General features: G+C 38.3%; 1 protein-coding gene across 8 annotated transcripts in view; it reads left to right on the plus strand.

Moving 5' to 3' along the window:
* Adgb (androglobin) overlaps window positions 1-15,369 on the plus strand; it is a 118,595-nt gene that overhangs the window by 14,738 nt on the left and 88,488 nt on the right. For 5 of the 8 annotated variants that reach the window (XR_012907910.1, XM_075949071.1, XM_075949057.1 and 2 more), the window contains exons 2-5: window positions 824-986; window positions 9,276-9,368; window positions 11,865-11,936; window positions 12,455-12,664. Coding sequence is in view for 7 of the 8 variants with exons in the window: in XM_075949071.1 (XP_075805186.1) it covers window positions 824-986; window positions 9,276-9,368; window positions 11,865-11,936; window positions 12,455-12,664 (538 nt within the window). In the remaining variant the exon portion in view is untranslated. The remainder of the gene's footprint in view (window positions 1-823; window positions 987-9,275; window positions 9,369-11,864; window positions 11,937-12,454; window positions 12,665-15,369) is intronic. The other 3 variants (XM_075949067.1, XM_075949080.1, XM_075949096.1) reach the window with 2 other exon arrangements.

A 15,369-nucleotide genomic window follows, 5' to 3' on the forward strand; every position in this document is an offset into this window, starting at 1 on the left:
AATGTGTGAAGGATTTATAGCAACAATGAAACCTGCCATAGTTTTGTTTATAAAAATAAGAGACTTTAAGTCGGGAGGTGGTGGCAGGCCTTTAATTCCAGCACTTAAGAGGCAGAGACATGCAGATCTCTGTGAGTTCGAGGCCAGCCTGGTCTACAAGCGCTAGTTCCAGAACAGGCTCCAAAGCTACAGAGAAGTGCTGTCTCGAAAAACAAAAACAAACAAACAAAAAAAGAGACTTTAAAACCAAAATCCACAAATTCGAAATTTGAAAGGATTGATGCTGAGTTAAATGAAACATATAATAGAAATTAGATATTATGAATTCATTGAAATAATAGGTAAACAAAAAATAAATAAGCAGTTATGAACACAATGCTTACATAAGAATAGACTGAAAATATATGTATAGTGATTCCATTTTTAATTGAGAATTTTTGCATCTACTTTCATAAGGGAAATTGACCTATAATTTGATTTTTTTTGTTGGGTATTTATGTGGTTTTGGTTTCAGGGTGATTGTGCCTTCATCAAATGATTTGGATAAGTTATATTATGTTCATATGAAGCTTGATAGTGCTCTATACACACCAGTATTGAGTCTTCTGTAATAGTCAGTAGAGACAAATGTTTAAATTTTGCTTGTGAACTAACCTCTTTTGGGGTTTTTTCTGTCTCTAGAATTGTTGCCTTGATAGTGTCTGACTGGCAAGTCTACCCAGTACACTCCACTGACAAGATTGTTTAATTTATGCAATGCAATTAACTTACTATTTGATGCTAGAGATTTTAATTAAGACTCTTCAACTCTTCCTCTCTCAAGTCTCTACCCTTTTGGCAGTAATGTGCCACCAGGTTCTGTGGAACAGAAGAAGGGGAAGTTCCCGATCTGGCCAGAGTGGAGTGAGGCAGACATAAATGCGGAAAAGTGGGATGCAGGCAAAGGAGGGAAGGAGAAAGACAAGACTGGCAAGAGCCCCATCTTTGTAAGTAGTCATGACTGAGGCTTGTAGATGCATGGGTGTGACTTCTCATGCTGTGCTTTGCACATGCTGGAGAGGGAGGGGCCAGGGTCCTGCACATGCTGCACAAGTTCTGCCCCTGAGCTGCACCCCAGCGTGAGACTGCCTTCCTATTTCTCTCCCATCTCCATCCCAAAGGGAAAGCTTTTTTATTTTCACCCTGATCCCTTCCCCCACTTTATTTTCCCCAGCCTTTATACTGGGAAAATGGGTAGGAAGAAATATAATGGAGTTCTTGAGAAAGATGAGAAAAAACGAGATAAATGAACAACTGGTTTTGGACATCAGAGAACCCAGTATTTGCCTCCTTAGCAAAAGTCCCATGGTATTTGCTTCTGCATCCATTGTTCAGCCTTTGACTAACATGAGATGCTACAAAATGAAAGACACTTGGCTACTGTTCCAGTCTCTCTGTTTTTCTCCCATCTTTTCACACAGATCTGTTTTTATCTGAATAACACATATATATCCTAAAATCTGTTCTGAAAGGTATTTTCACCATCACAGGATAAAGACACTCTAAGCTCCCAAAGGCTTTTTTTTAAGTTCCCTGAACACTTTGGATTGACTCATCAGGTTGCTTCGCAACTCCATTGCTTAACTGTAGATTTACCCAATCTAGCCCACTGCTGTAAAATCTGAAAAACACTAACAGAGACAGGCATCCACACACAAGCAAGCACCAGATCCCCACATGTTTTAAATTGCTGCTAGTCATTATAATATTTCGTCTTCACAGGCCCTTTGAATGTGAAAGGTACAGTCATTTTATATGTGGGTACCAAGAATGCATTGCCTAACACATTGCTAATCTGTACATTAAAGTGATAATAAAGACAGCAATTAATTGTCTTTACTAAATGTCTTTATCTTTAATGAATCAGTCACTGAGATTCTGCATTGTGTTATGAGAATTTAAATTTTAATATTTACTATTTCAGAATGCTCTATGCAAATAACGACATCATAGACCAATCTAACCATTCTGAGCACCTTGCATGTATTTCAAAACATTTGTGATATGGATATTTTTAAATGAATATCACCAATAGTTCACAACCAAATTTTATTCAACAAGCAAGGTTATGACAAGGACATACGCCATTCTTTTTTTAATTCTTTCAATTTTTTTCTTCTATTGAAAACAGATTTTTCCCCCCTCACATCATGTATCTTGCTTATGGTCTCCCCTCACCCCACTTATCCCGATTTTTCCCCATTTCCTGTCTGGTTTCACCCAGGTTCTGTCTCTCATTAGAAAACAAATATGCTTCTTTGGGATAATATTAAAATAAAATATAATGCATAAGATAATAAAAGTTAATACATCAGATTTGGACAAAACAAAGAGAATCAAAAGAACCCAATGGGAGACAAAAGAAATAACTACTTGTTCAGCTTCCAGGAATCCCATAAAAATACTAAACTGGAATCCATAATACATATGCAAAAGACCTGTAAGGGAAAAAAAAGAGAAGAAACAAATATATATAATAAGATAAAGCTGGGCGATGGTGGAGTACACATTTAATCCCTGCATCGGGAAGGGAGGCTGACATCCATTGAGTTCGAGGCCAGCCTGGTATACAGAGTGAGTTCCATGTCAGCCAGGACTACACAAAGAATCCATGTTTTAAGAAAAACAAAACTATAAACAAAGGAAAAGTGCTCACAGGGCTCTGTTAGACAAGAAAACCCCTTTGCATTCATTTTCTGTTGACCATGCAGCCCATTCTTATGACTAGTTTGTTTCCCCAGGGAGATTCCCTTGGAGGAATATAGATCTTCATTTGTCAGTGGCTATCAATTGGATTTTGTTTCTGGGTTAGGGATGGGACCTGTGTCCACTTCTCCTTTTAGCTCTCGGGCACCATCTGGTGCAGACTTCGGCAGATCCTGTGCATGTTGCCTTAGTCTCTGTGAGTTCATTGGTGGTGCTGATTTAGAGGGCCTTGTTTTCCTGGTGTCCTCCATCCCCTCTGGCTCTTACAGTCTTACTGCCTCTTTTTCCTCAGTGTTCCTTGAGCCCTGAGGGGAGGGATGGAGATATCCTGTTTAGAGCAGAGTGATCAAGTCTCTCACTCTTTGCATAATGTCTGTCTGTGGATCTCTGTATTTGTTCCTGTCTGCTGCTGTAGGAATCTTTTCCGATTGTGATTAAGATAGGCACTGATATATAAGGTATTCAGAGTCATTTCATTGTTTTTTATTTTAAAAGGTATTTAATGTTACACTAGGTCCCTGAGCTTTCTAGTTTCAGGCTCTTGATCACCTAAGCAGTATCAGGTACAAATTTCATCAAATCACATATTAGTAGGTTTGCCCCACACACTTTGTACCACTGTTACCCTAGCATATCTTACAGGCAGAACATCATAGAAGATCAAAAGATTTGTGGCCGAGTTGGTGCTTTTGGAGAGTATTTTCGTGTATCAAAGATGCCATCTTTGGTTGTTTGGCTATTCTTGAGGGTGTAAGATAGGATCTAAAAGTGACTTTGATTTGTATTTCTCTGATGGCTAAAAATGTTGAACATTTCTTTATGAGTTTCTCAACCATTTTACTTTCTCTTTTGAGAATTATCTGTTTAGATCTGTACTCCATTTTTTTAATAGAGTTATTTGTTTGATATCTAGTTTTTTGAGTTCTTTACATATTTTAGATATCAGCTCACTATCAGATGTGTAGTTGGTAAAAAATCTTTTCCCATTTTGTAGGCTGCCACTTAGTCTGAATGATGGTGTCCTTTGCCATTCAGAAGCTGCTCAGTTCCATGAGGTCTTATTTATTAATTGTTGATCTAGTGCCTGTGCTAACTGTTCTGTTCATAAAGTCTTTCTCTGTGACAATGAGTATAAGGCTATCCCCAGCTTTCTATAAACTATCCTGTTTTATCAGCAACATTTGTTGAAGATGCTGTCTTTTCCCCAGTGTGTGTTTCTGGCCTCCTTATCAAAGATCGGTTGTCTATAGGTGTGTGGATTTATGTCTAGGTATTCATTTCTTTTCCACTGATCAACATGTGGGGTTTTAGCTGGGCAGTGGTGGCGCATGCCTTTAATCCCAGCACTTGGGAGGCAGAGGCAGGCGGATCTCTGTGAGTTTGAGACCAGCCTGGTCTACAAGAGCTAGTTCCAGGACAGGCTCCAAAACCACAGAGAAACCCTGTCTTGAAAAACCAAAAAAAAAGTGGGGTTTTGTACCAGTACCATGTTGTTTTTATTACTATAACTCTGTAGTACAAGCTGAAATCAGAGATGCTAATATATCTAGCAATTCTTCTATTACTTGAGATTTTTTTTAGCTATCCTAGTTTTGCTGTTGTTTTGTTTAGTGTTTGTGTGTGTGTTTCTATATTAGTCTAAAAACTGTCCTTTCAAGATCTGTGAAGAAACTGTTGGAATTTCAATGAGGATGCATTGAATCTGTAGATTGTTTTTGGTAGGGTTGCCATTCTTGCTATATTAATTCTACTGACACATGAGCAGGGGAGATCTCTCCATCTTCTTATCTTTTCTTCAGTTTCTTTCTTCATTGTCTTTAAGTTTTTCTCTTTCACTCTCTTGGGTAGAGTTACCCCAAGATATTTCATGTTATTTGAGGCCATTGTGAAAGGTGGTGTTGCCATGGTTTCTTTTGCAGTCTGTCTGCCATTTATATGGGAGGGCTATTGACTTTTGTGAGCTAATTTTGTATCTAGCAAGTTTGCTGAAAGTGTTTATCATTTGTAAGAGTTTCCCAGTGGAATTTTTAGGGACACTCTACATAATATCATATCACCTTCAAATAAAGACTCTTTGACTTCTTCCTTTCTGACTTATGTCCTCTCGATCTCCTTGAGAAGATCATGTCCTACTTGCTCTAGCTAAGATTTCTAGTACTGTATTGAATAGCCGTGGAGATTGTCTTGTTCCTGGTTTTACTGGAATTGAATTGAGTTTCTCTTCATTTAAGTTGATATTAACTATGTGCTGGCTGTAATCTGCCCTTATGATGCTGAGGTAAGTCTTGTGTATCCCTAAACTCTTCAGGGCTCTATTATGGTGTTGAATTTTGTCAAAGGCCTTTTCTACATCTAATGATATGAGCATGAGGCTTTTATCTTGCAATTTGTTTACATGGTGGATCACATTTACTGATTTATGTATGTTGAACCATTCCTGCCTCTCTGGAATGAAGCCTACTAGATCATGGTGTATGATCATTTTTATATGTTATTGGATTCAGTTTGCCAGTACTTTTGTTGCAGGAGGAGGCCACTTGTTCATCCTAGCCGCTCAGAGCCAAAATAATCACACAGAAACTGTATTCATTAAATCAGTGCTTGGCCCATTAGCTCTAGCTTTTTATGCTTAACTCTTACATCTTAGTTAAACCCATCTCCATTAATCTGTCCATCACCATAAGGTTGTGGCCTACCAGTAAAGTTCCATCACGTCTATCACTGGTGGCAGATCCATGGCGGCTCTGACTCTGCCCTCCTCTCCCAGCATTCAGTTCCATCCTATCAACAGGCCAAGGCAGTTTCTTTATTTATTAACCAAGGAAAGCAATACATAGACAGAACGACCTCCCAAACCATTTCCTATCCTTCCCTGCAACATACATTATTGAGAACTTATGCATCTATTTTCATAAGGGAAATTCACTTTCTTTGTTGGGTATTTATGTGGTTTTGGTTTCAGGGTGCTTGTGCCTTCATCAAATGAATTTGGTAATGTTTCCTCCTCAAATTATTGGCATTATCTCTTTTATGAAAGTCTGGTAGAATTCTTCGCTAAAAGAATCTGACCCTAGACTTTTATTAGTTGGGAGACATTTTAGTATCCTTCTGTTTCACTAGGGGTTATAGGTATGCTTAAATTGTTCATCCAGTCATGACTTGACTTTTGCTAAGTGATATGTATTGAGAAAATTATAGACTTCTGTTAGATTTTCCAGTTGGAGGAGTACAAGTTTTTAAAGTATGTCTTGATGGCTCTCTGGATTTCCTCAGTGTCTATTATTATGTCCTTCTGTTCATTTCTAATTTTGTCAACTTTTTATTCTCTCTCTGCCTTTTAGTTAATTTGGATAAGGGTTTATCAGTTGTGATTTTTCTCAAAGAACTAACTCTTTGTTTCATTGATTCTTTGTATTAGTTTTGTTATTGTGTTTCTATTTTATTGATTTCACCAGAGTTTATTTATTTATTTTTTAACTACTTTTGAGGGTCATTTCTTCTTTTTGTTCTAGAACCTTCAGGTGTGCTATTAAGTTACTAGTATAAGATCTTTTCAACTTTTTATGTGTGCACTTAATGTTATGAACTTGCCTTTTGAACCACCTTTATTATGTCCCTTAAGTTTGGGTTATGTTGTATATTGATTTTCATTCCGTTTTAGAAATTTGTTGCAAGGAGGGGGCCACTTGTTTGCCTTGGCAGCCTGGCTACCTTACCCAGAAATAACCACACAGAAACTGCCAAGCCCTCTCAGCTTTCACGTGGATTTAATTGGCCATGTGGGCGCCAATTGTGGAAGGTCACTTAAAAAAAATCCCTCACTAGCTCAGAATTGAGAAATAGGTGGTGATATATTTAGGGGTAAACTCACAAATCAGAATCCTCTGCTTGAATGGAGAACAGAAACTGAATCCAGCAACCATAAAGAGTGGCCAGAAAAGAGGGTAGATGCAGGCTCTGCATCAGCATATATAGTATAAGAGGCCACACCCCAGTAGGTGGGTAACCACAAGCTGTAAGATTTTCTACAGCAGAAAGTCTTTAATTCCTTGATCAACTTTTCATTCAGTAGTGAGTTGTTGAGTTTCTAAGCATTTTGATGTTATTTGTTTCTGCTGTTACTGGTATCCAGCTTTAATATGTGGTGGCTAGATAGGGTACAGGGTGTTATTTTGATTTTCTTGTATCTGTTGAGACTTTGTTTGTGTTTAAGTTTGTAGTTAGTTTTGGAGAAAGTTCCATGAGGTTATGAGAAGGTATATTCTTTTGTGTTTGTGTAAAATGTTCTATAAATAACTGTTAGAGTTATTTGATTTATAACATTAGTTAGCTCTACTATTTCTGTTTAGTTTTTGTCTGGATGACCTGTCTATTGGTGAGAGTTATATCCTGAAGTCACCAACTTTCAGCTTACGGGGATCAATATGTGATTTAAGCTGTAATAGTGTTTCTTTTGTGAACTTGTGTACCCTTTTGTCTTGAGCATGAATATTAAGAATTGCTATGTCCTTTTAGTGGATTTTTTCTTTAATTAGTATGTAGTATGTTTCTTTTATTAGTATGTAGTGTCCTTCCCTACCTCTTCTGATTAGTTTTGGTTTAAAGTCTCATTTATCAGATATTAAAATGGCTACACCAGCTTGCTCTTAGGTCCATTTGCTTGGAAAATCTTTTATCACCCTTTTATCCTGAGGTGATTTCTCTCCTTGCTGTTAAGATGTGTTTCTTGGGTACAGCAGAAAGATGGATCCTGTTTTCACATTCATTCTGTAAGTCTGTGTCTTTTTATTGGGTTATAAGGTCATTGATGTTGAGAGATATCAATGAGTACAGTTTGTTAATTCCTTTTATTTTGCTGTTGTTTGCAGGTGTGTGTGTGTGTGTGTGTGTGTGTGTGTGTGTGTGTGTGTTTTCTCTCTTTTGATTTGCTGGTCTGGGATTATTCATTTTTTTTCTTAGAAGTGGCTAATCTTTTTAGGTTTGAGTTTTTCCTAGCACCTACCATAGGACTGAATTTGCAGATAAATATTACTTAAATTAGGTTTTTACCATAGAATGCCTTATTTTTCTATCTATTGCTTCTATAAATTTTGCTGGGCATGGTAGTCTGGGGTGGCATCTGTGGTATCTTAGAGTAACATCTGTCCAGGCCCTTGTGGCTTTGTGAGTCTCTGTTGAGAAGTCAGGTATAATTCTTATAATTCTAGCCTTTGTGTGTTACTTGGTCTTTTCTCTTGAAGGTTTTATGTTCTGTACACTTAGAATTTTAACTATTATGTGCCAAGGGACCTTCTTTTCTGGTCTAGTCTATTTGGTGTTCAGTACCCTTCTTGTACCTTATAGGCAGCTGATTTTTTAGCTTAGGAGAGTTATTTTCTATGATTTTGTTGATAATATTTTCCATACCTTCACTTTGGGTTTCTTCTCCTTTCAGTAATTATATTATTTTTAGATTTGGTCTTTTCTGTAGTGTCCCAGATTTCCTCGACATTTTGTGCAGGAGTTTTTGGGATTTAACATTTTCTTTGACCATAGTATCCATTTCCTCTACAGTGTCGTCAATGACTGAAATTCTCTCTTCCATATCTTTTATTCTGTTATCAAGACTTGCCTCTGAAGTTCCTGTTTGAGTTCCTAAATTTTTTAATTTCAGATTTCTCTATTTTGACTTTTCTTTATTGATTCTGTTTCTATTTTCAGGTCTTGATCTGTTTTATTCATTTCTGTTTGCTTCTTGTGTGTTCATAGATCTCTCTAAAGGATTTATTCATTTCCTCTTTAGGAACCTCTATTATATTCATAAAGTCTATTTTAAGGTCTTTATCTTATGATTCAGCTATGTTGCAATACTCAGGGGCTGCTGTAAGGGTGGCTGGGCTCTAGCAGAGACATATTTTCCTGGCTGTTATTGATTGTGGTTTTATACTGGTGTCTAGGCATGTGGGTTTTGGAAGATTGTAATTCCAGGTGCAGATGCCTATTTTCCTCCTTTCTGGGTAAGCATTTTGTTTTTTGATTTCTTTTGTACTCTCTGGTTCTTTGAAGAGTGTTTTATGGCAGGAAATTTTTCTGGGATTTTGATAAGTGTGACTATTGGGGGTAAAATGTGTTTCTAGAATAGGAATGGGAATGGTCTAGGAGGAGGCACTAAGGAGTCTACAGGCGTCCACAGGATGGAGTAAAGCAGGGCATTCCACCAGGATCTATCTATTTCCCTGGGGATAGAGACAAAGATGGACAGAGGCCACAGCAGGTGGTCTGCTGCACAGCTGGCACTAAGACTCATGGGTTTGATTTGGAGGACTGGGAGGTAAACAGCTGCAGGTAGCCTATTTGCTTCCCTGGCCAGTTTGAGTTTTGGTATTCAAATATTCCACAAGGCCTTTCTGAAGTCAAACAGACATACACATTACTACACAAATTCTTCTATATTGATCTAACATTTGTATTAGTTGGTCTTTATTAAGATGGAATTTTTATTATAATAAAGCCACATTTAAAAGTTCAATTTAATTTTTTTTTTCATCTAGCACTTTTTTGAAGACCCTGAAGGAAAGATTGAATTACCACCATCCTTGAAAATCTTTTCCTGGAAACGTCCACAAGATTTTATATTCAGCCGAGTAAGAATTGTTTTCATTATTGAATGAAATACTTATTACCTACAAGGATAGACTATCTTTGTGACCAAAGTTTGCATTCTTCAAGTAATTTACAGTGTTTTTCCTGTGATTGCTTTTTAGCTTCTAACTCAGAAATTAATATTTGTCAGTATATTTTAATAATTCCTTTGCTTTGGAGATGGATCAGCAGGCCAGATACATTTTGTGCAAGCATGAAGGTATGGGTTCAATCCCCAGAACCCATTTTAAAAAGCCAGATGTGGCAGCATCAGCTTGTAAACACAGCACTAAAGAGCGAGGCACAGGCTAATCTCTGAGGCTTGCTCGCCAACCAGCTTAACTGGATAATTGCATTTCAGCTAAGGTAAAACTCTGACTCCAAACTCAGAAAGTGACTGAGGGCTCTCTTCTCTCCACACATCCCACCCAGTGTGGCAGCACACATACATGGACATGCACATTCTTGTATACATTTGAAAGAGATTACTATGTTTTGATGTACAGGCTTCATTTTTCTATTTCTATCGAAAATGTCAAATTGTAGCCAAACATGTTTTTTGTTATTTCTGACTAGCTGATTTGTTCCACTCCGCATCTCAGTGTGAAATCCCAGGGGCGTGAAGTTCTCTTTCCTCCAGTGTTTATTGGAATTAATTTTCCAGTCCAAGAGATTTGCACATGGGTTCCCATCTTCCAGGAATCCTCCAAGCATCTTCCAAAGCCTGTCTCTGTTTCTAGACTCCATGCTCAGATTTGCGGAGACACCTTCATTTCAAACAGCTCTCACACACTTCAGAACTCTATAAGCTTTGGTCTAACACATTAATAGCCACATTAATTTGAGTGTAGTTCTTGTCTGCAGGGTTTTAATTATCTCTAATGTTTTTTCCCTTGCTGAATTTCTTACTGTTTTCATTGAATGCATGGGACACCAGTAGGGCAAATTAATTAGTACCAGTCACATAGCTTGTAATGGAGCCAATTCTTGTATGCGTTTGTAGTCTTTGGAGTCTGTTTCCACACAATGTAGTTAGCCTTCATCAGTGCTGGTATGAATGCAGGCAAATGTAAGTCAGGCCTCTTACTGACTGAAAACAAAGTTGCATCTACAGCCAAAGTGATTCACTGAAGCCACAGGGTCTTTCGAAGGCTTCCTTGTAAGATGTTTCAAATAAATTCATTATGCACAAAACAAGCTTCTGAATCAATTTTAATTTCGAGCAACACTGACATGAATATAAATTTTCTGCCGTTCACATAATGTACTTGACATTGATAGGTATTTTAATAAATCTTATTCTGTTTACTGTAAATTCATCATAGATGGTCCATGTAAAAATGGTTTTATAAATTGAATAAATAAATGTTTTAAGAACACTTTCCTCTACTCTTTAATAAACGGTGGGTCTGAGGTACATCTGTACTAAAAATCAATTCAGTCTTCCCTGTTAACCTCTCCATCTGTAGGGATCATAGCCCGACATCAGCCTGCACATGGCTTCTGCTCCTCCACAAAGGTTCCGCTCTTGACGGGTCATCCTAGAGTGGGGCCCTGAGCTTCCAGAAGCGAAAGTCCAAATACAGATATACCTAGAGTAGGGGCTTCAAGATTTCATGTATAGACTCACAATAAGAATCACTAAGAATGCTCATAAGTAAGGCTAAAGCAAACAGAAACAATTCCATAAAATAATGACATTCTTATATGAGATTTGGTCTATGACATCTTCCTTCCCTCCAGCTGTTTCATGAAGCTAATCTCATTTTTTTCCTTTTCTTTTATAAATTGCTGCATTTCACCCTTCCCTTTCTTTTCACCAAATACTTCCACACACCTCTCTTTTTAATAGTTGCTGTTATATGCATATATGGATGTGCAGGTACATGCTTATTCCTAAATAGCCTACTGAGTCTGTATTATGTTGCTCCTATGTATGCTTTTCAGTGAAATTCTTTAAATAAAGGCCAGGTTGCCATGACCCCACTTCCTCCCCTCGGGAGCCACATTTGCCTGTCAACAAAGGCCTGGTCAGTACTCTTGGTTTCAGGGATTTTTTTCACCACAACACCACAAAGGGGTCCTCTTTCCTGCTGAGAAGGGGTCCTGATGCTCAGACAAATAGTTTGATTCCTCTGGAGGAATGGCCTTGTGTGCTGCTTGCCACGAGCAGGTTTTTATTGTAAACGCTGTGCACCTGCTGTGATGGAATCTCAGTCTTCGACTTTGAAGGCCCTACTCCGCTTGTCTCACTGCGAGAGCCTTTCCAGTCTGACAGAGGACTCAATGTATTTGCTCTTGGCTTAATAAAGTGTGGCGATCTGGAACGTTCTGGAGTAGATTTTATCATTCTGGACTTTTGGTGTTAGATTAGCAATTTGTGTGCTCTTCCCTGGAGACTATTTTGCCCACAAAACTGTATTTGAGTAAGTTAGGTTTCTTTTACTTAAAAAAAAAAAAAACTAAATAAATATCTATGTCTACATTTTTTATTTCAGCCTCCTGTAGTTGTGAAAAATGAAATCACGTTTGACTTGTTTTCACAAAATGAACATTTGCTCTGCAGCGAGGTAGGTGAGGCCGCAGGGACCACTACTCCATTGAAGAATGTCTTCCAGGCCTGCCTACATAAATACTTCCTGGACAACTCCTTCTTGTCCAGCTTTAAGTCATGAATTTCGTGGGGTTTTTATATTTTATTTTTCCAACTTCTTTGTATAGCTATCAACTAAAAATTGTATTTATTTATGATTTTATAGGATGTAATTTTAGTGATTCAATGCATATAGACTATATAAATGTATATATATATATCACATCACATATATACACTCTGCTAACTCAAGGTCAATGTTAACCATTTTAGGCCTTTTAATTTCTATTGTTGCCCTATCTCATGGAAACAAAATCAAGATATGATATTTTTTCTGTAGCTCAGAAATCAAAATTATATATATGTATACACACACTAAGTGCAAAATTATTGCTCTTAGATACATATTTTTGTCATATTTCACCTAAAACTTTAGTACTCACCATTTAAAAATCAACCTATCAATAGTAGTAGCTTTCATTGTTTTGTGTTCAGCTTATGAGGTGGATTATCAGTGAAATCTACGCCGTGTGGAAGATCTTCAATGGAGGGATTCTGCACAATTACAACAAAGGAAATTCAGGAGAGCCTCCTATGCTGCTCTGGAAGCCCTGGGAACACATATACTCTCTCTGCAAGGCCGTGAAGGGTCACATGCCTTTGTTTAACAGCTACGGGAAGTATGTCGTAAAGCTTTACTGGATGGTAAGTCCTTCAGGCTGCCGTGCATCTGTCCTTCCTGTTAATAAACAAGAATTAAAAACAACAAACAAACAAACAAAAACCCTCTGTATTTAGTGCGCTTAGGCAATCTCGGATTTTCTGTAGGAAGGTTTGCCTTCTATGGGATACGGTAGGAGTGGGACTGGACAGCCAGACTGAATGTGGAATTCGTGATTTCCAATGGTTCTTCGTGGATCTCAGCTGAAGAGCAGCTTGCAGGGGTGCTGCTCAGCAAGGAAGCTCTGAAACTCAGCGATTTCCACATGGGTTGTTTGTACCAGCGTGCTACACGTTAATGGCTACTTATTTTTTCCAGTTGATAGAAGAAGTCTGTCGTTTCTCAGCGAGGGAAGAACTTCTACCTCTTTCTAAGCAACCCCAAGCTGGGAGGGTCGAGCCACAACAGTGTGTGCGCATGACCAGAGTGAATACTTTCTGACAAGATTTCCCCCATCCTCTTCTCATCCATTTCTACCAACCATTTACGTTTTGATTTTGAAAATTCTCTTCCAGTTCTCATGCAGTACTCATACTTGTCCATCCTTTGCTTCACTCTGCAAAGATTTGGAAAACATGATCCTAAGGAGACATGCTTCTGCTGACCAGCATGAGGCGCGGCAGACGCGATTTTGCACCCCATTGCTGTCCCTGTCCTTTGTCCTCTCCTCTTTGCTATGATGCTTGTTTTTCAATCCCAGAAGGACTTCATTTACCTGCCTTGTTACAGAGATTCCCCTCCTCCTTCTCAGAGCCCTTTCCCACATGACTTCTTGAAGGCAACCCATTTCCTGGGGGCCTCTAATATTGAAGACTGATTTTTTTCAAAGCCATCTTTAGTGATACAGGCCAGTCATCCCCCAGACTCAAGAGGCTAAAGCAGGAGGGCCTGAAATTCAAGGCCTGTCCGGGCTACGGTTTAGGTTCAAGGCTAGTGTGGGCAATTTCTCAAAATAAAGTTAAACAAAGAAACAAATAAAAACCCCCGAGTAAGCATATGGCTAAATAGTAGAGTGATTGTCGAACTGTAAAGTTCTGGGTCCGAGCCCCAGTACTGGAACATCAAGCAAGTAATTAATTGTGATTTTCACACCAGGATATTATTTCTCAACAAAGTGTTCACATCATGCAGTCTGGATTCTCAGCTGGCTGTGCAATGTTTTTTGACATCAGCCAGAGAGAAAACATACCAGTTGCACTGAGAACAGTGCATAAAGGAGAGAGATTGGTTTTCTCTTCCATCTGGCTGTAATGACAGGATGCAGGGACACACCACATCTTTCCGAGTACTTTCCAATTTCCCTGTTACTTTGGCTCCCAAGAGGAGGGAGGGAAGCAATTTAGCTATTGTTCCCCACTTGCAATACAGCGTGTAGTAGGCAGCCTCCCTCTGCCTGGGTGCTTTCATTTCCCTCGGATAAGCAGAAAACACACACATGGAGGCCAATAATCCCCCTCAGTTGTTATCAATGTACTTATGTGAAAACATTTTCGATTTTATTCTTCACTGAGATTTATTGGTTTGTTCACACTATCTAATTTAGAGTTTCTAGAGGTACAGCAAGTCTCCAGCACAAACATGTGGGGACTTCACACCCCTGCTTCCCATGCCCCACCCCTCTCCTGGACCAAACAGCTAAATCCACCTGGGAGCAGAGGCAGCAATATTGTTCTGTTTTCTGCTCCATTGTTTTTGAAACTGTGTCTCATTGCACGGGCTGGCCTTGAACTCACTATGTAGGATGGCCTTGGATTGTCTTGTCCTCATCTCCCATCTGCTGAGATAGCTGTATCTGCCACCAAGCAACACTTGCAACCCTGCTTTTAAAATAAGTTCTCAATGATATTTTTATTAATTAAATTCGATAAACAGTGCATTCAAGATATTAAACATGACTTTAATCCCAGCACTTGGCAAAGAGAGGCAGGCAGATCTCTATGAGCTTGAAGCCAGCCTAGTATACAGACTGAGTTCCAAAATGGTTAAAAAATATTATTGAACAATAATAACAATTTTTTATATTACTTGGTTACTATATACCCCCAAAGAAATGCAACATTTAAAGTTTATTATTATTATATATGCTTCTAGTGGGAAAATTCAAATACTATTAATATAGTCAATATAGAAAATCAGAATTCGTTGTAATATTAGTATATTTAGACAACCACAGTCAAGGATTCGAATATTTTTTCCTGCATTTTCCTGTTTTTTGTTTTTGAGTCAGGGTTTCTCTGTAGCTTTGGAGCTTATCCTGGAACTCACTCTGTAGAGCAGGCAGGCCTTGAACTCACAAAGATTTGCCTGTCTCTGCCTCCCACGTGCTGGGTTAAAGGCGTGCGCCACCATCGCCCGGCTTCCTATGTTCTTATAAGCATACATAGACATACTGTATACCATAATGCTCAAATGATGCAGTTTTAGAAACTGCCAACTCATTTAATCATGGGCATTTTCTATGATTCTTGTACATTCTATACACACTATTCTGTGGACATATATGCAAATGTATGCAAATTTATATTAAATTTCCATTAATTAATGCTTAGGCTATGGCCAGCGTCTTACCTATACAAACAAGACTGTTCATGAATAGCCTTTTATGTAGGTCTTGTCCAATAGAATGGTGTTTTTTTTCTCTAGTATTTCTGCAAGTGAAATTACTCTGTTATGAGTGTGAAAATGTTCA

The sequence above is a fragment of the Microtus pennsylvanicus genome, chromosome 1 (genome assembly GCF_037038515.1).
Source record: "Microtus pennsylvanicus isolate mMicPen1 chromosome 1, mMicPen1.hap1, whole genome shotgun sequence".
Taxonomy (NCBI): domain Eukaryota; kingdom Metazoa; phylum Chordata; class Mammalia; order Rodentia; family Cricetidae; genus Microtus; species Microtus pennsylvanicus.